Consider the following 27,281-nt stretch of genomic DNA (forward strand, 5'->3'; position numbering starts at 1 on the left):
CCCTTGGCTGATGGAACAACACTTATATGTGCATCCTGGATCAAATATTCTGCTTCTCTCTGTGGGTAGAGATGCACAACAGTCCCAGCAAGGGTGAATTCAGCTGGGATGGAAACCTGTTCATGGACCCAGAGCCAGGGTTTCCAGCTCCTCTGCTATCTCCCTGGTGTCACATTAGGGGAAATACAGGCAAAAGACATCTAGACAGTGTCTTCATCAAGGGATGCCACAGGTACTGACACATGGCAGCACACCATTTCATAGTACATTGAGTAACATTTGGTTAGATAAACGTAAGAAATAAGGCTTTTTACATCTAGTCAATCTTCGGCATTCAGTGCTCAGATAACTACGTGTATGTGTGTGGGGGTGCATATATATAAGCAAGAAAGTGCTGTTGTGTCACCTAATACTTGATGCTATTGTTGATGGGATTGAAAATGTCCTAGAAAACATCTAACGGAAAGTATTGATACAATCATCTTTAACTATTAGCATTCCTTAATTCTTTTCTTCTGTAAAGAATAGTGACAGGACAGTTGAGTGCTTCATTTCCTAAGCATCAACCAAAGCTGGAAAGCTATGTGACTGTGACCAGTCATGGGCAGTTTGGCACACACAGACCCACAAGTTGGAACTCACAGCACTCTCATGGAACAGCCCGCTACCCTGGTACATGTGTCAGCTGCCCGGTGCAATCCATAACAATGACAATTAAAGGAGATGGAAACATCATACTGCAAGTACAACCCATGATTCTCACTTCATTGCATGATCTTTCTAATACGTCAGCATCATCACATTTCCAAATTCATTAGAGCTTATTATCAGGCTCACGTTTGCCTTAAATTGCCCTCAGGATGAAAAGTTGGTAAGTTGAAATAGGGTAATTGATTAAGCCCTTTTTCTCAAAAAAATCAAAATCCTAACACAAGGAAATCACAAGATGCCAGAACAAACAAGTACTTTCTCACTACACTGGAGCTGAAACTCCAAAGGATAAAAGAAAGAAAAGATGTAAAAAACTACAATTCAATACAGTGCTGTTTCATGCAGAAGTTGACTTTGGGCCACAGGGTTTACTCTAATTATAGAAAATAAACATTTTTACTCAAAAATCACTACTATTACCCAACAAAAACATACTGTGTTGAATATTGGGTTAAAAATCACATTGGCAGTGGATTTACAGCGTGATTTTGTGGCAGCAGAGCTGAGAGCACTTCCTTGCCCTTAAGTGGAGTTTCAGGGCTGACAAAAAAATGGTTCTCCTGGGTATGGAGACAGACCGCAGTTCCCCTTCTGCCAAAGCAGGTGTCAAGGGACCATGGTCTAAATGAATTGATCAGTGTTTAGCAGAGAGAGAAGGAAGATTATTTCAGATTTCTACGTTATTTTAGTGAACAATTTACAGGGCAACCTGCCAAGAAAGGTAGAGGTGAACATCGGAGGATGACTGGAAGGAGGATGCAGACATGGAGTTTGTACCTCCAAAGCAGGATTTGCTTCCATGGGTGACATCTGTATGACTATAATCTCCTTGTGCAGCAGTTATTCCAGTATAAGTCTATGTATATTACTGTGAAGAGCTATTAACAATGTAGTTATACTGTGCATACACTATTTTTTTTGTAATGTTTTGTACTAAGCATTTGATTAAAAAAAAAAAGTACATATTCTGATACCATTCAAACAAGCATATTTATTATATAAATATTTTATAAATTACAAGATTTTAATTATAAATGTAAACATTTCTAGGAAAATAATGCTTTGTATTCTTATTAATGTTTACAACTAATATAAGGCACATAGTGCAAAAATACATTTCTGATGCAGAGATCACAAAATGATTACCTGCATGTGTTATCTAAAAAGTAGCTGCTTACATTTCTGTGGTACAGTATTGTTTTTAATTAATACATATTGCTAATTCATGGATAATTCTTTGTGGGCAATAATGTGATATAGCTGCCATTTGATCTACCAATTTCAGTGGCATGCAAAACAGATATTTGGTTTACAGAACACATATTGTCAGAAAAAGTATGTATAGCTATCTGGTATGTAACGTATGCTATTCTGCATGTAGAAAAATTTATTCTGAATACCTGAGAGTTTGCCCTGAAATGCATTATCTTTATATGCATGTATCTCTACAGTTGTGGACTATAAAGTAATACAAAACAACAAATCAAAGAGCTAGATTGTTTTTTAAACCTTGTAACTCTTCCATACATTTACTTCTCTTGAATAAATAATTTTAAGTAGAAGATGTTAGAAATGTATTTACAACCACTGAAAAATTCAATTGAATCAAAGATGGACACCAAATACGCTGTAGGGCTTGATGCTGCCTCTGCCCAGAGTTTTCCCTAAGGTTACTGAAAATTAGGCTGAATTGGAATATAAGAGGGACAAACACTACAACCTTTACTAATATGCTATTGGCCAATATAAGGAGTAAGGTGTATATGGAAAGTGTTTAAGTAAATACATATTCATACAATCACATACAAGATGCTACAGTAAACAAAATACACTGCTTTTACAGTATACTTGGATGAGAATCAGGGATTTAAAAATCAGATTTCCAAGCAAATTGTTTCCTTATTTTCTTTTCCTGTAACCACGACAAAAATAAACCTAGATGTTTAATGTACTATAGAGATTACAGGGGTTAAACCACACTTCACAGGATTACTGCTAGTATTTGAGCACCACAAAGAATATAATGAAAGGGATGGGGAAAAATGCTTTTACTGACAGAGACACACAGCTCTATAGAAACTATCTGAAGTGTGTTGGTTATACACTCTTCTTCTGGAAATTATTGTCAGATAATTCCTAAGAGGTTTCAGAAAATTAGAAGCATTTTCATATATTACCTGTCTTCTCTATATAGGAATAACTCCTTTTTATGGTTTACTACAGTTGATCAAAAAAATCAGTAGAGTACCATTTTACCGAATTCTGAGTAAAGAATTGCACTGATCAGTTGCAGGTAAAGTGTTACAATCATGAAACAATTTAGGCTGTTACCCATAGTAGAAACCTCAGTGCAAGTTACTTGCTAATATATACTGTACATTGAATGAATGCCTCTCCATTAAAACCTGAAGGTTTATGATTGTGATTTAGGCACTTATAAGCCCACAAATAGATAATACATCCCTGAACAAACACTGAAGAAAACAGGAATTCTTAGTAGTGAGCAGTACAGTAAGGAGCATTACAGAGATGAAAGAATTAATATATATATAATATATGTATTCACAGCACCTACAATTTGCACCTAAAAGGCAGATGTCCCTGCTTTGATGTTCTTACCACATCAGAGTTCTCACTGTATTTGAAGTTGGAGACCAATAATTGTGTTAGGAATACATTTTCCACAAAATCCTCCACATCTTCCATATATTTTAGTACCATCCTGGGAAAGAGACAAAGAGAACAGTCAATCAAGAAAAGCGACTGAAATCACAGTTGTACAAAAATCTCCTTGAGGTTTGCACACAACAGACCCTTTGACAAATAATACTGACAAATACTAAATCAAGAGAGAGCATCAAATTAGCAAAATGGGCACAAAGATAATTTATCAGTATCACCATGTACCTTCTTTCCTGTCTCACTGTACAATGTTGTCTTAAACTGTGCATGTTTGCAATTCTTGTTTAACTGGTCTTTTGGTTTCCCATACAAATCAAGTTGGAGGTCAGCAATCTGTAAAGATCCTCTGTAGTAGGGCTTCTTTAATAAAATGGGTTTTTTGGTGTTGGCTTTTTTTTTAAGCATTATGAAGTATTTTAGTAAACCTGATTAATATACGAATAGGCTCTTAAAACTAGTAAGAGGAGGATAGGCAGGCAGTGTTGATCTGGATTATATTCTATGTGATTAAACACGCTATGAGATATTTAAGAGTAAATTATCAGGCCTAGTTTTCACATTACATCTGGAAGAAGATTTAGAAGGGTCAGATACCTTGTGCACTATTTTTGATTTCCAACTAGCTTTCAGTAGATAGTCATCAGTTGCACCCCTGGAGGCGTAATATTCCAAGTCATAAGAGCAAGTAAAGGAAAAAAACATCAACTTACGTGGGATTTGTGTATGTCAGCAGTTGCATAGTTGCCCTGAGTAATCCACCTAACTGTACTGGATAATCTCAGACCTGTACCAGCCAAATTAATGCTGAACTGTCCCTAACAACAGAAGAAAAAAAAAAAAAAAGGCAAAATGTAAAATACAGAGCTGATAAACAGAGTTTAAAACACTAAAACACTTTGTATGTCTGCACATTTCACTTAGGGAATATCTAGACAGTAAGGACTCAAAGGTGTGTACTTAACCTGTACTTAACTGTACACCGCATTGTACCGTGACTTTTTGGACACTTAGGACACAGAGACATGAACAGGTTATTCTGCAGTAAGCAGCACCCGTGCATCAGCTCATCTGCAGCATCTGTCTGCAGAGTCTGAATACAGAACTAACAGACAATTGACATTATTTTAGCTTCCTTGCTACATACTAAATTTTAATTTATTAAAAGTAGAGACTTTCAACATGCGAGAATAAGGCTGGATTTCTTGAAAGACTTTGTTTTTTAAAGCGCCTGAATTTTTTTAAAGTAATGTGGTTAGAACCTACTGCTATCATGAAATTACAGACATATCACTTCCTAGCCATCTAACTCTCAATTTTTTGCTAGCATACTGTTCAAGTGTCATTATCTTATAATCTTCCATTTCTTTTTCAATATACCAAATAACAGAATTGAACGTGAACATAAGTGGAGGTTAAGATATATAAATTTATTGCTAAATGAAATGTTTTGCAGTACAAACCATTCACAACAGTTCATTGATTCTAAAATATTTGCCTACACAAAAACATACTCTGAAAACTAGTTTTAAAACAGACTGAGTCCATAGGAGAATAAGAAATATATTAGAAGATACAAACTGCACTTGATAAAGAAACTGTGGTAGAGAAACATATTAAATTGCATTCACAGAGTAGTACAATATGTTGGAAAGAAGTACTAACTCTAATGGTCAGTTCGGGCAGCACTATAATCACAAAACTCCTCCACATCTCCATATAATTCACTGAAGGCCTGAATTTCTGTATTCAAAACTAGTTAAAATTGCCTAAATCCTGAAAACAAAGCTTTAGCAAAGACTACATTTTTATTAGATGTTAGCTTCTGTATTTTATTGCTTAATACCATCATAGTCAAATATCATGTGATTCTGTGATCATAGTCAGATTTATATTTTTCTATATATAGAAGTATCTGTGTTGGTATATGCATGCATGTATGTATAAAAATACATCAGTCTTTATTCTTGTGATTCACTGAAATTCCTTTATAAAAACTCAGTCTTATATTGTCCAGTAGGGCAGATTTGTTTTCAGAGCACTTCTGTGTCAAGTTGCTATGCTTATAGCACTGATACACTCAGAATGAGCTAACATAAGCTCATATGGATAGGGTAGGTTGTTCTTCAAGTACCCAAAAAGTGGAAGATTTCCATTTAATAAATAAAGCATCTGGAGGAAATTCACACAGACTGGAATGCTTTCCACAATTAACCGGCCCAAAGTAACTTCATTCACAGTGATACCATTTTGCAAAAATAAATGAGAAGTGCTATGTACAATTATAACGACAGCTTAACAGCTGTCTGATGCCATGCTCAAGGTCAGGAACAGATTTCAAGGACTCAGAGTGCAGAAATGGAGGCCTTTTTACTGTATCTAAATTGTCTCAGCTGCCCTTGAATGTGTCCACCCACACAGCCTGTCCTAAGTTTAAGCCCCTTGGATGGATGGCCAACAGCAAGTCTGAGCTGGTCTGTCTTAACTTCATAATCAGTGAAAAGAAATGTGCTCTTCCAGAGGATGGTTGACATCATCCTAAGGTGTCTCACAGAGTAATATTAGCTGAACTGTTTTCTAGGAAATACCACATCTGCCAGTGGACTCCAAAAGCAGCCTAGATGGACTATTTCAGACTAGGGCTCTATCTGCATCAGCAAGGAGGACATTGTGATATGAGCAGATCCATGGAGTGAAAATGTTGGGCCAGAGAGCTCAATGTCCGTATACACTACACAGATCAGGGTTTTGTTTTGGACTAACTCTCATCTAGTCCCAGAAACTGAACCCTCATCAGCAGTTGGACTGCATTAAGGCCCGTCTGGAGCTCATTATTTTCATCCAGAAGGCATCCGTTTCATGGCTTTCAAGACTGCTCCATGATGCGAACCATCACACAGTAAAGTGGGACAATTCAGAGATTCACTTAAAAAGCACCATCCAATCCAATCCAATCTAACACACTAATGTAGACACATCAATGATTGTATAAATTTTAAATTATGCTGCTAAATGGGATTGATTTCCTCTGGTAGTCTTTAAAGATATGAAGAATCAGCAGAGAAACAGACAAAAGATAAGAAAAAATCTGCAGGATTATAGAAAAGGAAAGTCACCGGAGGAGAACAAAGACTAAGAAGGGAATAGGGGAAAAGAAAGGGTACATCACATCCAGGGGGAGGGAGAACGATATATGAAATACATAGAAAGCTGATTATACATACATGGAGCCTGGAGGGAAAGTGTGGAATAAACAGATTAAAAAAAAAAAAAAAAGGCAGAATGGAGAGAAAGGAGAAAGAAAAACTCTGTATTAATGTAGTCCACAGAGTAGACAGCGTAGGATATTGCTTTAGAAACTTAGAGTTCTAAAGCAGATTTTTTACTTTTTTCCTCTTACGTGCACATTTCAAGGTCATAAGGAATCGTAAATACCTGTGGACATCTGGCAGCACTGTAGCAATCTCCAGCTGTAGCAAAAGGAACTGGTCTCCCAAGTATAGTCTGAGCAAAAAGAAAATCTGTGGCTAGAAAAGAGAAAATTACTCAACACTGAAACTGCTACATGAGGAGGTCAGGTGAAAACTGACCTGCTAACTGACCTTTTTCTTTTTTTGGTTGGTTGGGGGCTTGTTTGTTTGTTTTTCCTCCAAACCATTTTAAATAGTCCATTTCAGTTAATGCAAAATCAGTCCAACCTACAAGCCCAGTTTCCTTTATGAGAGAGGAAGGGGTTGGGAGACCATGGATGTGCACTTGGGTGCAGCTCCCAGTGAGCTGGTTGTGGGCCACCTTGTCATCTTCAGGCAGAGGCCTGAAAGTGCTGCAAGATTCCCTGTCCATTTAGTATGTCTGCCAACTAACTACAGTGTAGGAAGGCTTTCCCAAGAAAAATATGCCAGGAGCTAAAAGAAAATGGAATAATGGGAACAAAACCTTAGAAACTGAAGCTAGTTCACACATAAAATATGAATCGGCAAGACACATGCCACTTGACCACTTGGAACAAACTAACACGGGAAGTAGTGTTGGTTTCTCCATTTTTTTTTTTAATTTGAAATTCTGACTGAATTCCTAAAGGAATTGCCCCAAAATGGTACAATTGAGTCCGTAAGTGGGGTCAGAAATCGTAATTTGGTAATCACAACCATGTGCAATTTCAATAGAATACTCACATAGGCAAAAACTGCCAAAATGCTTACTTTTGATTTGCATGGAGGCTACATCAAATCTTATTTTGCTAAAAACGGTGAAGCCAGCTGCGAGGTAATCATTTTGACAGGCACAGTCTTGCCTTCTGCTTCCATTGAAAGGACATTCATATGGATTCTGCAGCCTGGAGAATAGTAAAGGTTTAGATTTCCTTTTGATATTTTCCATAACATTGTAGTGAAAATTAATTGCATTGCATCATGCCGCATAAAAAATATTAAACAACAGTTAGTGAACAAGAAACTCAGCTGTTAATCTTGGCTCAGTGAAACACTATTTTCTACACCATTTCTACTAAGGTCAAGATTTTAAAAAATTATAATAATTTAGTGTAATTAACACAATTTCATCCCTGAAGTATCCACATTTCTGTCTGTGTGTTCTTATGTCTGGATCTTCAAAACAGAAAACCAGGGAGAAAAAATTCTACTCATCTGTCCTCACAAAAGCGAAGTATTATTTTATTATTTTATTTTGGAAGAAATAAACATACTTCATAAAGTTACAAACCCGCTTTTGTACCTGAATCCATATACTTCAGAAAAGTTGTCTGCTTCACCTTTTACCAAAGTCAGATATTCTTTGGGATTCTCTAAGTGCATGCCTGAACAATAAATCTGCAAGAGGAAATACAACCCTTCAGCAAAATCTTTATTAGAAAAGAATTATTACATAAAAATATGTGCTCATAAAAGCTCAAATATTGAAAGTACCTTTATCATCCTTCCCTTAACGTTTAGTAGGTATTCACCATCATTTCTAATCCCCTTTTTAATCTGGATATCTCTGCAGGTGGTAAGAATTTCACCTTCAAAATGAATTATTAAATCATATTAATATTTCATGAATAGAGCCTAGCTTTAGGACTTATGTTTGCAAGATTGTACTCCAAATAGATATATAAATTTTATATAAATAACCTGGAATATTAACTTCAGCTGAAAATTACAGCTGTTACTTACATTCTTCCTCACGGCAGATCTTTCTGGAGTCTGGTTTTAAACGTGGCAGGCACAAGTCACTGGATAAGCCGTTTTCAGTCATACATTCTACAGTTCTCTCCTTTACCCCCACTCCACAAGACACTGAGCACTAGACGTGGATAGCCATCCAGAGTTAGTTCAGAAGGTAGCAAATCATTAACAAAGTTACATCAGCAAATTAGTCTTGGCAGTCATTTGTGTTTGAGGCAGCTATGAAAAAAATCAGCTTGCACATCTATACTCACCTTGGTCCACTTCCCCACTCTCCAGGTAGCTGCTTGTGAACATCCTTTGACATTGCATTTATAAATGTATGCGGATGGCTCTACTGGGCATTCTCGGTACGCTACAGTTTGAAGGCCATGGGCATGCAGATCTTGAACAGAATGGATTCCAACACAGTACGTGATCCTCTGCTGGTAACCAAACCCACAGCTTGTTGAGCACTGAAATAAAATCCCCAACACGGGCGTTATTTCTAAGAAACAACCTTTGGGCAGCATTGCAATTATAGAAAAGTCAGCTGTGGCCCTCACATTGGTAAAGCCTGTAATTCCACGTATGCCATGTTAGCATGCAGAAGTGAAGGTCTGCAGTAGGTGTGCATGCAAGGAGGGGGGATGTCCCACGCTGCCTTTTTCTCAGATGTGCAAGGGGAGCAAGCACTGATCTACCACTTCTCTGAAATCAATTAAAAGATTTTTGTTTACTTCAGTGAGATCAGCTCACAGGAGAGTTTCCTGGGAAGCAGCAAAGGAATCCTGTGGTGGGGGCAGCTGTCCTCTAGCTTCTGTTCATAAGTCTCAGGGGGCTAACAGAAGACTGATAACACAGTCACTAGAATAAAACATGGCTGATTTGAAGGTGTAATGTGCAGAAAGTTTAGACACCCTTATTCAGATGAAAATACACATTTTTTGCTCTGCAGGCATAATGCACAGGTTACGGCAATATAACACTCTTTAGTGCAAAGCTCTATCAAAAAAAGCATGAGCAGTATAATTAGTCTACCTGTGACAGTTCTCCTGTCAGCACCACATATTTAGAGGGAGCTATCCCACAGTTTTTGGTTGATGTAGGCTTTGTGGCAGGATCACAGAAGCTTTCATCCACTTGGAGCTGGTTTTCACCTACACACTTCACTTTTCGATATATTTCCTTTCCTCTTCTATATGTTGTCGAGCACTAAGAGTGAGAAAAACAGCTATAGGCTTTGTACTTAAAACTAGCCCTTTACAGAACAAAGTTATTTGCCAACTGCCACACATACCAGTAAAACCCAGACAGCAACAACTTCTATGACATCTGTTATTAGTGTTGGACTGAATTACTCACTGGATCAAAACCCTTTACTCTGTTTCCAAAGTTCAGGTACCTCCAATCAGCTGAGAATACAATTATGTATAATGACATGACACTAACTGTGGGGTGAGATGGAGGAGAAAATTAAAATGTCAGGCCAGGATAACAGGCTGAGTGAAAAAGCTCTTCTGTGTGAAAAAAGCCAAAAAAGGATTTCAGTGTAATAAGAAAGGAGTAAGTTGGTCAAGAAGAGAAAAGGGGGAAAAGAAAGGGGGGGAAAGAAGGGGGGAAAAGGAAACAAAACTGCCTGTTAATGAAGACAGTGGCAGCCTTGGGCAGCAGTATCTCTTGAGCCTGTGTCTTTGCTCTCTCTGTGTCCTCAGATCTCTCCCATGGCAAGTTGGTGGGATGAAGAATTGTTAAGGTTCTGTCAGGACAGATGAGAACCTTGCTGCCACCAGAATGCAGAAAAGTGGAGGTACAGGCTGAGCAATACATGTCAACAGCACATCCCCAGCTATGGGTGCCTCAACTTACATGCTTGAACTTGCTGTGATAAAGGAAGGCTCAAATACACAAACTCCAGTCTCTGCAGAGGCAATAATCAATAACACCACCTAATACAGTCAGACCCAAACCTAACTTAGTATTATTTTGGACCCAACAACAGTCAATTAGAAAACTCATCAAAGTCTGACACATAATAAAGCCTATTGTTCAAATTTTATTATTATTGACTCAAAGAGGCATTTTGAAGTACTAAAACAAGACACCATAGAGTAAAACAGCTCTGACTTAGGAAACCTACAACTTTAACAGGTTAGGTCTTGAAAACCTCGAAGGATGTATACTGCACAAATTCCCTGTGCAGCCCATTAAACTGCCTGGGTTTTCTTCATGAAGAAAATGCTTTTCGTAACGTCCAGTTTGAACCTCTCTGGCTTCACTTTACTCGTGTTCCCTCTTGCCCTCCTACTGTGAGACACTGTGCAGAGCCAGGCTCCCTCCTCTTGGTAACTTGGTTGCTTTGGACTTGTAGAGGGCATGGAGTGTGGAGACAGTTGGCTGGTTTATCTTGCAGAAACACCTGATCTTTTAATGGCATGGGGCAGCTCAGAATATCAGGCACATAGGGAATAGCTCAGTCATGAGGTAATGGTGACAGGCAGAAGAATCCTTTTCATTATGCTCTATACATTAGTCTTGTAGCTATTCTTTTCTTTAGTATGAAAATGCCTATGTGGTAGGAGAAAGGTGGCTGCTGCTCTCGGCCTCCCAGCTGCAAGCTGGAGAAATGCTACATCGGGAAATGTTCCTGTGACGCTGTGACTGGTGAGGCAAGGAGATGACACAGGAGCACTGAGAGCTGAGACAGCTGGGCAAAATACTGCCAGTTGGGTGGAGGCCGTACTGCACCGGGAGCAGAATACAGGTGGATAAACACTTGAACTTGTAGCTTAATACTAGATGTACAAGGCTATATATGAGGCTGGTAAGAGAAGGGAATTGAACACAGGAATTTCAAGGAAACAGCAATATCCACGTGGAAGAAGTTACAAACCAGCCAGAAGATGTAGTGAAACACAATGCATTTGGGGTGGAGAGCTTGAACACCCAGCTGGAATATTGCAGATGTTTGACAGGAAAGGAAATTTCACCTTCATTGTCTGAAAGTGTATATGCTAAGTTCATATGCTAAAAGCACATTCTGAGACACTTCCATTAATTCCTCATTTTAACAGTTCTACGTGAAAAGAGAAAACATGGAAGAAACATATAGTGCCAGCTTTCCCTCAGTGTAGCTTAACAGAGGAATATATGTGTCCAAACTGAAGGAGTATTACCCAGGTTTTACAGAGCATCAATAAATGATGTATATATTAGCAGTATTCACCTCTACAGCATTGTGTTCCTGAGAGTTTTGAGCCTTCATATTCAAAGTTTCAGGGGATTTACCCTAGAAAACTTAATAATGCATATTATTAAGATGCCACAACTGCATAAACTGGGTTTTTGTTTAATCTTATGGTAAAAGACAGACCCTTCTGTATACTATTTTAAGTATTATACATAACTTCTGGGTTTCCATCTCTTTGTATATGTTTGTATACATGGATACAAAAGTTATTATATTTTTAGCATGTAGAAAACAGTTATCACACCTTTAAAAATGACAGTTCTCTCCTGAGGGTATCTTTATATTTTCTTAAATATGAAAATGCATATTTCATAGGAAAATCATAGAATCATAGAATAATTGCAGTTGGAAGACACCCTTAGGATCATAGAGTCCAACCATAACCTAACTCTAGCACTAAAACGTGTTCCTAAAAACCTTGTCTAAATGCCTTCTAAACACCTCCAGGGATGGTGAGTCCGCCACCTCCCTGGGCAGCCTGTTCTAACACTCTCTGTGAATAATTTTTTCCTAATATCTAATCTGAACCTTACCTGGCGCAACTTGAGCCTAATTCCTAATGCTGATCTTTATTTTGCCTATGTTTCCTGGTAAAAAAAAAAAAATGGAAAAAGATCTCATGACATGACTCAGTCAGTTACTTCATACAAGTTGGAAGCTTTACTTACATCTTCCCACTCATCTGCCAGCCACCGGTACTGCACGCAGGCAGGCAGCCAGCAATGCCTCTTGCCAGCGGGCCGGGCACCATGGGGACACATCGCTTCACTCACTTGGCCCAGGCCCTTCAGCTGACAGTAGACGTCCCTTTGCTGAATCCCCACTCCACAGGTTACAGAACACTAAGAAGAGACCAAAACCAGCCATTGCCAGTGTGAAATGAGACTGTCCCCTGAAGGTGCTACAGTTGCCATTATTACATGCTCTTAGTATATAGTATATTATTTAAAATATACCTCACAGCTCCTACCATACTAATATTTTATTGTATCAGAAAAAAAAATTATGACAAAAACATAAAACTGCAATTAAAATCAAAATTTTTAAGAAATACAGAAAATAAATGCATCTGAGGTACGTAGACCAATCTTTCTGCTTATCTTAATTCACAGCAGGAACAATCGCCATAGGAATATGCAAAGCAAAAGTCTACATTTTTGCAAGGTTAAACAGTTTACTTTTTGAGTTTAAATAATTCCTTTATTCAATACTGACAGTCTTGACTTGTTTTAAAATGGAAATATTAAAATTAAAGAAAAAAAATCAGTAGTTCAGGTTAGAGAAATCTTGAATACGGGGCAGTATGTTGAGGATGCTTCTTTCTTTTGCAGGTTCTACTAAGGATTTTGAATTCTGAGCAGCTTAAAAAGTTTCACATCCTTCCTGCCATGTGCCTCCTTTCCTCCTTCTTGGCTGAATGTATTTCACTACAACACCAGGGCTTGCTGTGACAGACAGCCCCCTTTTACCCCACTCAGCAGCCCAATTACAGGTCCCAAAGTCTACCAAAAGACTCAAGCCCAACCATAGAGCAGATATTACTCTAACAAGTGTGGCCAAATTATGGAGAGTGGTAATATGTCTTTGTCAACGTGAGGAATTATATTTTGAAAGAGTGAGTGAAATGCAAAATATTGCCACGTGCTCAGTTATGCATAATTTCACAACAAGATGAGAGATCTTTCATAAGATCAAACCAGGGAAAAGGCCCACAACTCCTTTTCATTGCTCTTCCCCAACAAACCTGGCTTTGCTTCAATATTTAGACTATGACAGCAATTACAGTGGTACTACTGAATTCATTGCTGAGGGTAAGTAAAGTAAAAAAATGTACAGTTATCTTGAATTTACAAGGTACCCACCCAATACAAGTTTCAGATTACCAAGTAGTTTCAGTTTTCACAGATATTTGCTCTGAATTACTTTTAAAAGAAAGAAAAACATAATTAACTACTTACTATTGTGTAGATTTACTTGTGATGTGCATACAAAAAAATCTTCCTGAGAATTGCTGCCATTGAGGCAGTGTGTCACCAATACGATCTTGTCTTGTACTCTCACAGAGAACATAATTATAGCAGATTTTACATACCTCTTTCCATCTGCTGGCCTTCCAAGCAGGACATCTTCCAGCTCTACATATTTTGTATGTCCGTGGTTTTTTCAAATGTCTGCAGTTTCCTTCCTCTATTTTAGCTTGGAAGCTATTAAAACAATGTACATCACGAAACTTCAAACCTTTTCCACAGGAAACAGAACACTGAAAAGAGAAATGTATTTCATTACTTTATTAAAAATCTCAAACTATAAGAAAACCAAAAGAAGCTGTGGCCTCTGTGATTATAGGAATAAATTTCTATGTTACGACATAACATTTACACATATAAAATTTCTTTGTAAGCTCTTTCATACTGAGCATTACCAATCAGATGTCAAACATCTTGTGTCTTGTCCATTCATTCATGTTGTCATTGACAACTACCCAAGCTCAGCCATCTACATCATGCAGGAGACAGCTTGATATACTGATCTCATAAGAAGATGCTCTATCAGCCTTCTGTTTCCGGTACATTCATTGCTATTTTTGTGTAAGCATTATGCTTATCATCAGCATTAAAAGAAGAAAAACGGAAAATTGTGGGTATGCATGTTTCCAGCTATTGGGCTATGAAGGCACATTTGTCCTGGCACCTCCTTCTGTCAGCTTTGTATATCTTGCTGTATGTGACACAGGGGCAAGAGAAGAGGTATAGATGCTATAGGTCATGGTGCAGTCCCTGGAGGCATGGCCTTGCCCTGCCACCCCGGGATTTGTTACTTATACACACGACTGGCTCCAGGACCTCTCTCCCTCTGGTGTAAACCCAATGGAGCTGCAGATACACTTTGAGAAACCCACCCTGGCAGGAGCACTGGCCATGACTGTAGCGCACCTGACAGATCAGTCTCTTCTGGAGAAAAGGCCGTTCTTCCGCTATATTTCCACCCTGCCACAAGACTTTAGTGAGGTTTGAATTTAATTCTTCAAACCAGGGCTGTCCTATTCCCCCCACAGAGCAGAGCTGCGGGTCCCAGGGAACTTTTGGTCAGACAAGGAACATCTGAAGCACTTCCACATTGGGTGGCTGCTCAGCTGACTTCTCTTGGATCGTGAGCATTCTGAATGTCAGCACTAAAGTGTCATTATTATTTTTATGCTTTCATTAATCTTTTTTATGCCATCCTATGAAGAAATTTTGATCAATTGAATTAATTCACTTTCTGTCTGGAAAGTGAACATTCTTAATTTGTTCTAGGATTTCCTCTGTACTTTATTTTACACTTAGACAAGGATTTCTTACACAATCAAGTAGAGAATTAATACTCAAAGAAAAATTCCATTTCTAAGTGGGTGTGAAAAGGAGCTAAACATAAATTTTCTTCCAAAGTACCTAAGATATTTCTCTTCCTTTTATCTTACATTGTCATCTATGTCACTAGAATTACATATAAACTTAATCAAGCACTTTTTTTAAAGTATATTTTCTGTCTTCAAGAAAAGAAGTTGTCCTGGTTTTGTTAAAAAACAAGTTTCTCTTTTAGTGAATTTTGCCTGACAGCTAAAGCCTTCATATTAACTGCATTTTCCTGGAGAACCAGACACATGTTTTGGTAAACCTAGCAATGGAATGCAAACTTATTGATAAGCATGGATGGACATCTCACGAGAGGGGCGACGAGAAACAAGTGACCAAGAAACTGACCAACTGTGTATAACATTCCATTCACGTGAATACTTCATATCAAAGTGGGAGATCATGAGGATCTCGTCCCTTTTTCCTTATGGCCGACATTAGGAGAGGACCTTTCTAGTTGTCCCTGTGAACTGAGGCCTAGTGAGAGACTGAATCCAGCTCCAGTTGGCTGCAGAGTCTAATCCAGGACTTTGGGTGCCGGCTCTGCAGTTGCTGAGACTTTCAAGATTGGTTTTGTATATTTTGTATTATTTTCTCTATTCTTATTAGTAGCATTAGTAAAACATTTTTTATTTTTTCCAACTCTCTTCTCTCTGTCCTTCTTTCCCTCCCAATCGCCTGTCCTGAGTGGGAAGGGGGGAGAGGGAGGGGCAAATGGGGGAAGTGGGGGGGAAAGGAGGTTAACAATACATCTGCCAGGGTTTTATTGTCACTCCGCAATCTAAACCCTCGACAGAAGTTCAGATCATTCAGCCTTCAATACCAAGCCTGGCAAACGTTTGCCTGAGAACAACACCTGGAGAAAAGCTTTTAAAATAGATAACAAGCAACTATATTAAATTAACCTGCTAGGAAAGAAACATTTTTCACAATAACTGTACTTCATTGAGCAGAATCTCAGCTGACTCATTTGTCTTCAAATACAACCGGGATTCCTATGTGTCCTTAAACATTAATATGTGTCACCTTAAAGGTTTCACTGAAACTGTCAATATATTTTAAATTAAATATTTGCAGAATAAAGGAATAAATTTAATTTATCACAATACAATGAAAAGCGTGTTTCTCTTAAGCAACTATGTTTGCAAAAAGATAAGAGTACTCATTTAGTCACAACTTGCTTTTTATATGTCTGCTGTACTATTCCAGAAAAAAAAGAGTATTTGTTTCTAAATTAAATCTTGCTCTCAGAAAAATCTTTCAATTTATCATTTTTAAATACTGTTAATGTAGTTTTGCAATTTATGTTCAATTAATTTAGAGACTGCTTCAAGACAGGAAAATACTTCCCAGAACAGAAATTACCTGAAACTATATTCTTTCATTCTTTTTATCTATGACTAATGTAGGTCAGAAAACTTAAAACTTTGCAAATCATATAATTATAAAGGGCTTTCAGAGAACTCAGCTCTGAATTCAGAGGGTTTAATTATCAAAGCAGGCAAGATAACATGTATGCATGAAAACTAAACTACTGATGTGATCTTAATAATTGATTTTACTCTCCCCTGAAGCTTTTTTCCCCCAGGAATTTCAATCATAAAATGTAGACCTAAAAGACCCCTAAATTCTGAAGATTCTTCCTTTTCATTCTTCAATCGTATGTAAGTGAAGTGCAGCACAGAGTTACTTAACCTCCTCCTACAATGTGTTAGGAAAATAGGGCATGTCCCTCCTTCCTCAATGGCTCCCAAGAAGCCTCCACGTCAGGAGATGAGGCTGCCACAGCACAGAATTATCTCGCTCTTTAATTTCTCATTGCCCTCAACATTAATATTAAGGCAACACTTTCCAGTATATATACATATTTGTCTATACAGCCTGTGCAGGTATCTTTTATCCAATAAAAACAAAATTTATTGTACAGGGCTGCTATTAGCAATAGAATATGCAAAGAAGTCTTGTAGCTGTATCTCAGTCTTCCTCACACCTTCAATAATATCTCTACCCACTAGTTATGACATTACATATTTCCTTCTACATGGGTTAGAATTGGATCTGTTTTGGTGGTTTCGGGTTTTTTTCTTTCTGTTTTGGGTTTTTTTGCTTGTTTTTTTAATTCATGAGTCCAAACTCAACTGTTACATCTCTTGTATATTTAAATACTGTAATTTAATATTTATAATTTGTGCTATTCTTTCTTCTGAAGAAAAAAGAAATCAAATATTTGTGTGTTAAATTAGCCTATTATAAGATATTTTTAGTAGTTACAGAACAACATCTGTATAAAGAGATTATTTTCAGTCCTCTTTCATAAGGATGTTTACTGAATTTTCTAACTACAGTACAATTATACAAGAATTAAGAAAATCCACATTTGTTTTCTGTCATATTAGATGGGAAGCTGAGTTCAGAAAGGAAAATAGCAGTCTGGATATTAAGGATAACAGAGGCTTTACAAACAGTTACTTCAAATGGTGCTTAAAATTTCTTTCACTCCAATACTGTTTAGATTGGATGACTCGAGATACCTGGAACCCATTCTTGTCTTAATGTTACATGCAGAAACACAAATGAAAGATAAGCAAAATCTGTAGGTAGATATGATTTTCAATTATTTTGAAAATATATTCGTATTTGCAAACAATTCATTTAATGATAAGAAATATAATTGAACTTTCAAGTAATGTAACTTTTGATAAGTAATCTGTTTTGGTTTTTTTTCTTGCTGAGACAATAAGTTACAGAATGTTGCCAACTCATATCAAGAAAATATCCACATTTAAATAACTTTTTTCCAGGGAGTTTTTTCACTCTGTGTTAATCTAGTGCTATCTTTAGCAACTTTTGAAGACATGTTCAACAGCTCGTGATTATGTCGGAAAATCTTAAATGCATTAAATCCTTACAAAATGTAAGTTTTAAGAAAATAGAGAGATAGCATTTCTGTATATAGATTTGCTATCTTACTCTTTCACATAATCATCAAGTCACAGATCTCATCCTGTGTTTCCGTGTGTCCAAAGCTCTGTTGAATAGATCTTACACTGAAAATAAACTTAATTGTGCAAAAGGTAATTTGCTAGTGTCCTAACACTGCAGGTTTCAACTGATGAGCTTTCAAAGTTGTTGGGGTTTTTGTGTGTTTTTTGTTTTGTTTTAATTTAAGGCATGAAAAAACACTGACGTTTAGTTCATTAGGTTAATGTGTGCTGCTTGTTTCACTGAAGGAAAGATCCTGGTATTTTTAAAAACTAACCCCCCCTAGACATTAAGCTGCTGTAAACTTCTGCTTAAATATGATTGCTCAAATTCAAAACCAAGCAAATCACCAGACTAAGAAGTGCCTCCAGGCAGCTTTGCTTGAATGAGGTGCTTGGGGTACTGGATGCCCCCGAATTCCATGGGGCAGCTCGTGCCCACTTCAGTGCAGTTCCATGGGCTGGATTCCCCTTCTGCTGCAGTGACCATCTCCCACCAACATCAGCATGAGTAAGAGGAACCTAAATACCTCTAAGGATCACACCCTTTGCAATTTCAATGGGATCTTGATATAATTAGGGCAACTAATTCCAGGATTGTTATTCTTGAAGTCTCACATGTACATCAGCTACAGAAGCACCTAGGCTGCCCTGAGCCACAGTCGCACTTTGAAAAGTTCCATTGGTGCTGAACAGTCCAATTCTACAAACATGCACAATCCTTTCACACACTGACCAGCTCAGCACTTTGTATCCCATAAGGACGATCAGCATCCTGAAAACAGGTTTTCCTCTGTTTCCACTGACAAGTTAAAAAAAAGAAAGCTTTTTTTTAAAAAGTTAAAAAAAAAAAATTTCTCTAAGAGTGCACTGAGTGCACAGGAGGTGAATGAGGCACGTTACAAAGTACAATGATAGATATTTAGTACAAGCAAAGAGAAATGCTCTTAAGTTTTTATTCTTTAACATATGAAAAAGCTAATGCACTCACCCTGGATGTAGATGATCCAGGATCAGAAATGGAAAGTTCAAGAGGGTGTATTACTCTGTATGTACAGTATCCTCCTGGAACTGGACATATTTTGGATTAATTCCTTAGATAATACATAAAAATAGTTCTTAAAGGGACTGTTTCCTCCCAGAATGCCTTGGCATCAGATGCAAGGAGCTCAGCTGTGTTCTTTACTGGATGGTGACACACCTTCAGCAAGAAAAATGAAGACTACTTCTGTCCAAGACAGCTTCTCATTGGAGACTCCTGACAAGCAGATAAGGGTTCTCTGTCCTCCAGCACAGAGAATGAATACCAAGAAAGGAAAACTGGTCTCCCAAATGCTGAATTAAAAGCTTTAATCAATATAAAGTGGGCATGCCTCTTAACTTTTCTGTAAGGGCAGAACACAGCTCCTGCTCGGTTCTCGGGATGAAAAATAGAGATTCCAAAGAAGATACCTGAGTGGGACTTCCAATTGGCTAAAGACATCTAAATACAGCTTACAGGGAGGTGTCTTGCATTGAGCTACATCCCCACCAGTGTTTTCCTTAGAGAGCTGCATATTCCACACATGGACCTAAGATACCTGTCTAACAAGTTTCCTTTCATTAAGAAGCATCAAATTCTCACTTGCACAGGAGTGAGCCCTTGTTCTGTACTCTGGTAGTCACTCGTGTTCTTTTGGAGCCTCTAGCCTGTAGTGCATTTCTTACAAGCCTGAATTTTGCCCTTCATAAGCCTGTGTTCCTTCTTGGAGTTTCTCATGCATTATCACACACTATCTCTGAAATATGGTCCTCTCACTGCTTGGTGCCCATTCTGTTCTGTGAGATGCTCTGGTGGTGATCTTCCCAAGGCTTAATTCCTCTGAGCAAGGGTAGTACAGCTGCACTTAACACTCTTGCTGCTTGACCTCCTTCCATTTAAACTTGAACAAGGTCAAGAACAATGCAGTCCTCATGGCACACTTCCCTAATGTGGCTTCACTTGTACAACATTCCATACAATTGGAGGCTTATGCAGAGTACATTTTCCACACATTTTCTGCAGATTGAATGTGTCGAAAAAAAAAATCCATAAGAACTTTAAAGTTCAAAAGAAACATGAACATTTATTTTTAAAAAAAGGTAAGTTGAAAAAAAATCCTGTAACCACTTTACACAGAAATTCTAGCACTTGTCTCAACATTGGCTAAAGTAATATTTCCCATATGTCAGCTTCTTTCAAAAACATAAAACTACAGTAAGAAGCTGGACTTGATTACTATTGTTCAAAGTCGTTCCATAATGCTAGCAACTAGGACTCATTTGTTTGGGTTTTTTCATAATAATGAAGTTCTGTGAGGATCAGTCTGTCAGAACTCCTGGTGCTTTCTGTGGCACAGCCGGCCCCTCAGACAGGCGTGCCAACATCACTGCCTACCAAATTAAGGCTCTTTCTGCAGGTGACACGCAGAGTTTCACTGAAAGCTTTTTGATTCTTTCGCTACTGTTATTATTTCATTGAAAAGATGAAGACCTTGGATTATTTAGTGGATTTTGTTCTAAATTTTCTTAACCTTTTCTTTCAAGGGAGTGTTTTGTATAGCTTAGCTGGTAGGTCAGTGGGCTTCTAGATACTGAAAAACAGACCAGTAAATGCAAAGCACAGAGCAGTTTCTTTTTGCATTCATATTCGCTATAAAGGGACCTAAAGTGACTGTCACTAGTAGTACTGTAACTGTACTAGTTTTAGCTGGGATGAAGTTAATTAGTACGGTGCAAGGTTTTGGATTTGTGACTAAAATGTTGCTGATAACATATGGACATTTTATTTATTTTTGAAAAGTGATTATACAGCATCAAGGCCTTTTCTGCCCCCCATGCTGCCCCACCAGCCAATAGGCTGGGGCTGCACAAGAGGTTTGGAGGTGACACAGCCAGGACAGCTGACCCCAAATGACCAAAGGGATATTCCACACCATATGACAACATGCTCAGCAATAAAAGCTGCAGGGAAGGAGGAGGAAGGGGGTTGTTGTTTGTCTTCCCAGGCAACTGTTACACGTGACGGAGCTCTGCTTTCCTGCAGATGGATAAACAGCTGCCTGTTGATGGGGAATAATGAATTAATTCCTTAGTTTGCTCTCCTTGTTGGCACAGCTTTTGCTTTACCTGTTAAAATGACTTTATCTTAACTCACAATTCTTCTCACTTGTATCCTCTCAATTCTTTGCCCCATCCCACGCCAGGGTGGGCAGGGGAGTGAGAGAGCAGCTGTGTGGGGATTAACTGCCTACCAGGGTTAAGCCACAACAGCACTGAAAAAGGATAAAACATATTACAAAAGGTATTTTCTTCCTCTTTTTGTCAGGCACTTCTGTGACTGGGCAGAAAGATTAAAAAGATAGGACATTTATATAATGAATCAGAATAATTACAAACCTACGGGGTTAAACACAGTAGTTGCTTGGGTTGTCTGACAAACTGCATTTTGATGATCTCTGGTTGGCCCAAAAGTCTGTTTGGGCTTTTTAACAACTTAGCTAGAAGTAAACTGGGACCACTACTGCACAGAAGATACTAGTAAAATGTTACTTTGAGCATTACTTAGTTGAGAGTTACTTCAAATTTTTGTTTGCCATATTAGAACTAGCTCTTCTTCTGCCTCCTTCCTCCCTGTTAGCTGCATCTTCCCAGGGCTCCTTGCAAGGCTCGAACATGAAATAGGTATTTTCAGCTAAAAGTATTCAAAAAGTTGTTTTTTTCCTTTAAGTACATTGACTGCTGTCCAGAAGCAACACAGACTCTGTAATTAGGTTCTACTGAATTATTTGATTCAGAATCAGTAACTCTTCACTAAAACAAGCATAAACACTTGTGCCATTAGCTCTATCACTCAGAAAAAAACACGGTTATAAAAGACCAACCATTACATCACTCCTGAAAAAGAGCAAATTGAACTCCGGAAGGTATGTATGTGATTTACTGTTACATCTAAGTTACACCTATTTTAACTACAGAAGTTAAACTGAAGATATTTTTGAGTCACTTCATTGAGTATGGCTTCATTTCAAAAGTTCAGTAATATATCACATTGCTCTGGTGGTCAGAAAATGTCTTGATTTGATTTGGTCCTCCTTGCAGCTGCAATCTGCAAATCTTTGCCATATTTCTAAACGTGTTCTTGCAACTTTAGCAATGGAAGGGAGGAAGACCAGGCTAAGAAGGACCCAAAGACTTCATCCAATCTATCATGCTGCTCAAAGCTACACCTGGACCATTCCTAACAGTAGTTTGTCACTCTTGTCTCCAATGACAGGGATGCTACAGCCTCCTTTGCATGCATTTTTCCACTGTCTAGCCATCCTTACAGTTAAAAAAAAAAGTCTTAGGATTTAACAATAGTCTCTCTTACTGTTAGATTAGATCGTTACTTCTCATTCTACACTTAGCAGACTGAGAAACACTCACCTCTTTGTAAACACTGATTACAGGCTGGCAGAATATCTCATTCAGTCTACTCTTCTGTAGACTTGGTCTTGAAAATTGCAGCTACCTCAGCCTTTCCTCATTCATCACTTAGTCCAAGTCTCTTACCATTCATGCTGCTGTCCTCTGAACACTCCAGGCTGTCTGCATGTTTTTTACAAGGATGTATCCAAGACTGTATGCTGCGTATCAGCTGAAGCTTCAGAATTAAAATGTACCATGACAAGAAGCCCATACCCAACAAGCATATACCAAATATTACTTTTTTTTGTTCAAGTTCTTTGTGGCCTTCCTACTTCACAGAGTTCTATATGACATTTGAAAGATAAGATCTAGAGTGAAAAGTACTTCCTGCATTAATATTTGCAATCATACTGCAAACCTCATGGGATCTTTGATGTAAATTAGTAATAAATTCACTTCCTTCCTGTAAGTGCTGCCCTCTGATCCAAACACTATGTAGATGGCATTCCTACCACACAAATTGACTGGGTCTCTAAGTTCAATAACTTCTTTTTTTTTAATTCAAACAAGACTATATTTCTAATGACCAAATGCACAGCCAGCTGAGCTCAGGGAATTCCAACAGCTCCCTTTCTCTCAAGCTGGTGAACTACTGCTGAGTGATGTCTATTTGTAGAATGCTCCAAATGGCCTCCACAGCTACTGCAAATTCCTCCCTGTCCATTGCCTCTGCATGTGGAAACAGAGCACCCCTAGAATATGTTTGACTCTTGTATATCAAAATGTGAAAGATGAGAAGCTAGCACTGCCCATGTTTCAGTGAGTTGCAACACAAGCATAATCTCAAAAACACTTTGCAAAGTTCAGTCCCCAGCACAGCTTCAGCTCGCATGACACTGACAGATGATCCCCTGAGGTCAGCGACACAGGGCAAGTCTCCACGTTCCGCCTGTTGGACTTGTCAAAACCATTTGCAAAGTGTATCATGAGGTACTGTAGCCCATCTGGAAACAAAAACAACCATAGACAATCCAGCAATGCATGTTCCAATCACACCTCTCTGAGCCAAACAGGTAATCATGATGTTTAATTGTTCTTTTCCAGGTTTTTGGCAGAGAGAGGTCAATAATATGGATATTCTTCTGTTCAGACTGTACAGTGAGATTTCCCAGTACTGGTTTTCAGTTCTATGCCCTGAAAAAAACCACAATTTTTAGTAGTTGCAACTACTACCACCTACAAAAATACAAATTCGGATTAGCTATCCAAGACTGAATCTTTCATGACAATGTTAGAGCTGCCTGAACTCCTTCCTGATTCCTTGCTAAGCCAGGATGGCCCACAGTTCCACAACCACCTTCCCTCACCTAAATTAAAGAGAAAATTTATCACAGCCTCTGAAACGAAGTATTATCTCAAAATCCTTCTCCATCCAATGCAAGCAACAGTACTGCTGTGACTTGTGCGGTATTTTTATGACTAGACATGTATATAGGCTCACGAGTCTCAGAGTCTCTTCATTCTAACTCATGAAGAAAGCCATTCTCCTTCCTCTGTGATAGGATCCTCCAAAAATACCTGAGTATTGCAATTGCTACACTTAACACATGAGTTATTTATAGCTAGATTCTGCAAATAACAATCATGTTTTTTCTAGTTAACATTGAGCTAAACTTCATCCAGATTATCAGAACATCTCTTTTGTGTTCAGACAGCTTTGAAGTGAAAGTACTGTTCTGACTGAAATTTATTTAGTGTTATTTCAAAATCTTAAATTTGAAGATCAGTTTTCCTCCCCAACAATTTCACATCCATTACTTGTAATTAATAAAAAACTGGTAAATTTGGAGTAGAATACATCTTAGATTTTTATAAACAAATGTAGTGTTAAATGTCAGTTCTCTTATTATTCTCATGAGGGAAAGTTACGAATTTCCCTCTCAGGAGCCGTTCTCTTCAGCATGGAAGCTAAGGAAGGATGGCCCTCACACAAAGTGACTGCCATTACCTGTAGCTCTCATGGCATGAAAACCAGAGAACAATTTGCTCCAAGTATCATCACCTGCAGCCACTATCACAATCTAATATGGAAGCTTCATAACTTCACCCCTCTCAAGAACAAAAGGGAGCAATGATAATTTTCTCTAAGGTCTGCCCAAGGTGCACTTCCACATTTTTGGTCTGGCTACGTACTCTGGCTGCATAACAGGGTGAGAAATCAGACACACGCCAAGTTTCCACCATCCATATGTTGGTCTCCAGGGCTTTCAGGTACATATCGTGGATGTGAAGACCAGTGCGTTCCAAACCAAAGCCAGTGTGGGTGTGCTGGAGCGTGCTGTGGTACAAGCTCATAGACAGTGTGCCTGTGGCAGCTGAGACCAGCGAGAGACAGCAGCGACTCTTTTGAGGTCATCTAACCTGTCCACTGCCCAAAGCCAGTCCTCTGCTGACAGGATTGAGCACTGTGTGCTCCATTAAAAGGCAGCATTTGTCTGATTCTTTTTCAGAGAATAATTTTGTTTCAACTTCCATCTGAAGGATAACAGAAAACTCCTGAATAATTTTTTTCCAAGCATGCTGAAGCACATCTACTGAATAGGTGGACAGAAATGAGAAACTACCTACATATACATACACACATAGAAAAAGTAGGAATAAAAAAAGAACAAAGAGGATTAAAGACAGATTTTAGGATTGATGTGGGTAACAGGAAAGTAAAACTGCTAGGAGAGGATATATATGGCATCTAATAGGAAAGTGTTAATATATTCCTCTTAAAGATAAAGGCATCCTGATTCAAACAAGCACACCCCAAACAAACCCTTCCATTGTATTAAAGTCAGAACCATCAGTACAGATCTTGAAAGTAAGATGATTTCATGTCTGCAGAAGCCCAACTCTATTGATGATACTACAGAGGAATTTTAGACAATATTTAAAGTTGTCACCACATGGTCTGATTTTGTTTGTCCTGCCAGCTGGCGGTGGCCTTAATGAGAGAGATCCCTCAGCAAAACAGCAGTCTGCCTGGATGGCAGATCAACAACCAACCACACTCTTTGCAGCTGTTGGAAAAATCAAAATCAGAACTCTTGAACTTCCACTTCATGATCATTCATAGAATTTCTTCCTTCTACTCAGAATTGTGAATAAGTCTTTTAATTTGGCCTGTCTTTCTGATATCTCAAAGCGCTATCTATTAACTCAAGTTTAGCACAACTACAGCAGATGACCACATCCTCCTTTGAAAGCCCTTTCATGTCTTTCCCTCTCATGATGAACACCACCATGCTGCTCATCACTGCCTTAGGCCCGGCATCCTTTTTGATGCCAGCTACGGACCACTTGAAAAACAGGCTGTTACCATGCACAGCTGCCCACCTACCATGATAGTCAGCCAGGCTTCTCTGTGCCATGTATTGCCATTGCATCCACATACATCTCATAATAATACATAATCTGTAAGCTTTTCCAGTCAGCAAACTTCTCTTTGTTTTACCTACATAGCATAATTAGATCTTCGAACAAACTTTTAGCTATTGCAGTAACACAAGAACAACAGAACTGCCAAAAAAGCTGCAACATTATTTTAGCAATTGTAGGATTTGGCTTTTACACTACCTGTATCTTTAGATACTGGTGGATACTCAGTGGTATCCAAGTCCTTTCCAAGGGCATGCTCATATAATAATCCACTGCCCAAAGAACTGTATTTCACAGGTGCTACTTCAGGTGTCATCATTAAAGAAATTTTCAGAAACATTTTTTCTGTAAATGGCTGACCCTGCTTTCCGTATTATAGAACTACTCTTCCTGCATTTTCTGTTTTTTCCTAAAAATGTAACAATCTAATTTCTCTTCATTTTAAGAATTAATTTACAACTTACAAGAGATAAGATTTTATTTTTAGACAAAGTTCTATCACTTTTCTTTCAAAAGAGAAGAGTTGTCTTACTTGTTTGGAGGTGATTCCACTACTCTGCTGCTATAAAGAGTGCAAATTCCTAATGCCAGGTAAAAATCTCAAGCTTTAGGGGGACTGAGAACTGATAAATAAAACAAAAGCCTTTTATGAGAGTTCACTGTAAAGCCTAAAAATACCATCACACAATTCAGAAAGGAAAATTTGGGCTCAAGCAATATTCAAATCTAAGTTTCACAACAAGGAACCAAATTTGACTCAAATTTTTGACAAGTTAATAAGTCAACATGGCATACAGGAAGGAGACTACCATCTTCCCATTTTCTGTAAGAGAGTAATCCAAGGCATCAGAGAACACAAATCATGGAGATATTAGTGTGAGTGTAGATGGAAGTTTGTATGGCACAGTGGAAGAGGAGAAAAATAAAGCAAGATGAACAGTTCAGCGTCAAAAATACAGGAAAGCTAGAAAGAGAGGGAAATTCTTCACAAAAATTGAATATCATACTTTATTGGACTCGAACATGAATAGTTGAGTCAAAGTCCAAAATCAGACTCAGTTGTCATGACCCATCCCCACGATATTATTTTCCTTCAGGCTTCAGCTTCCCTGGCAGAAGAGCTCACTATTAGACGCAACAGTAACCTAACAGAGAAACATCTACCAGTGGCAGGGATGCTAACACTGCTAATGTGATGGCATCAGTGAGATGCAAAAACAAGCCCTGTGCTAATTAAAGGTATTTT

General features: G+C 38.2%; 1 protein-coding gene across 6 annotated transcripts in view; it reads right to left on the reverse strand.

The window, feature by feature from the left end:
* Nucleotides 1-1,682: 1,682 nt before the first annotated feature.
* ADAMTS20 (ADAM metallopeptidase with thrombospondin type 1 motif 20) overlaps nt 1,683-27,281 on the reverse strand; it is a 100,678-nt gene continuing 75,079 nt past the window's right edge. For 2 of the 6 annotated variants that reach the window (XM_082043421.1, XM_082043420.1), the window contains 11 exons: nt 13,898-14,065; nt 12,474-12,647; nt 9,597-9,770; nt 8,831-9,031; nt 8,565-8,694; nt 8,316-8,410; nt 8,125-8,219; nt 7,593-7,726; nt 6,826-6,917; nt 4,104-4,208; nt 1,683-3,433 (listed from right to left, as the gene is read on the reverse strand). In XM_082043421.1, coding sequence (XP_081899547.1) covers nt 3,344-3,433; nt 4,104-4,208; nt 6,826-6,917; nt 7,593-7,726; nt 8,125-8,219; nt 8,316-8,410; nt 8,565-8,694; nt 8,831-9,031; nt 9,597-9,770; nt 12,474-12,647; nt 13,898-14,065 — 1,458 coding nt within the window. In that variant the 3' untranslated portion in view covers nt 1,683-3,343. Of the gene's footprint in view, nt 3,434-4,103; nt 4,209-6,825; nt 6,918-7,592; nt 7,727-8,124; nt 8,220-8,315; nt 8,411-8,564; nt 8,695-8,830; nt 9,032-9,596; nt 9,771-12,473; nt 12,648-13,897; nt 14,066-27,281 lie in introns of those variants that run through there. The other 4 variants (XR_014183152.1, XM_082043422.1, XM_082043423.1 and 1 more) reach the window with 4 other exon arrangements.

The sequence above is a fragment of the Streptopelia decaocto genome (assembly GCF_964273445.1).
Source record: "Streptopelia decaocto genome assembly, chromosome: 1".
NCBI lineage: Eukaryota > Metazoa > Chordata > Aves > Columbiformes > Columbidae > Streptopelia > Streptopelia decaocto.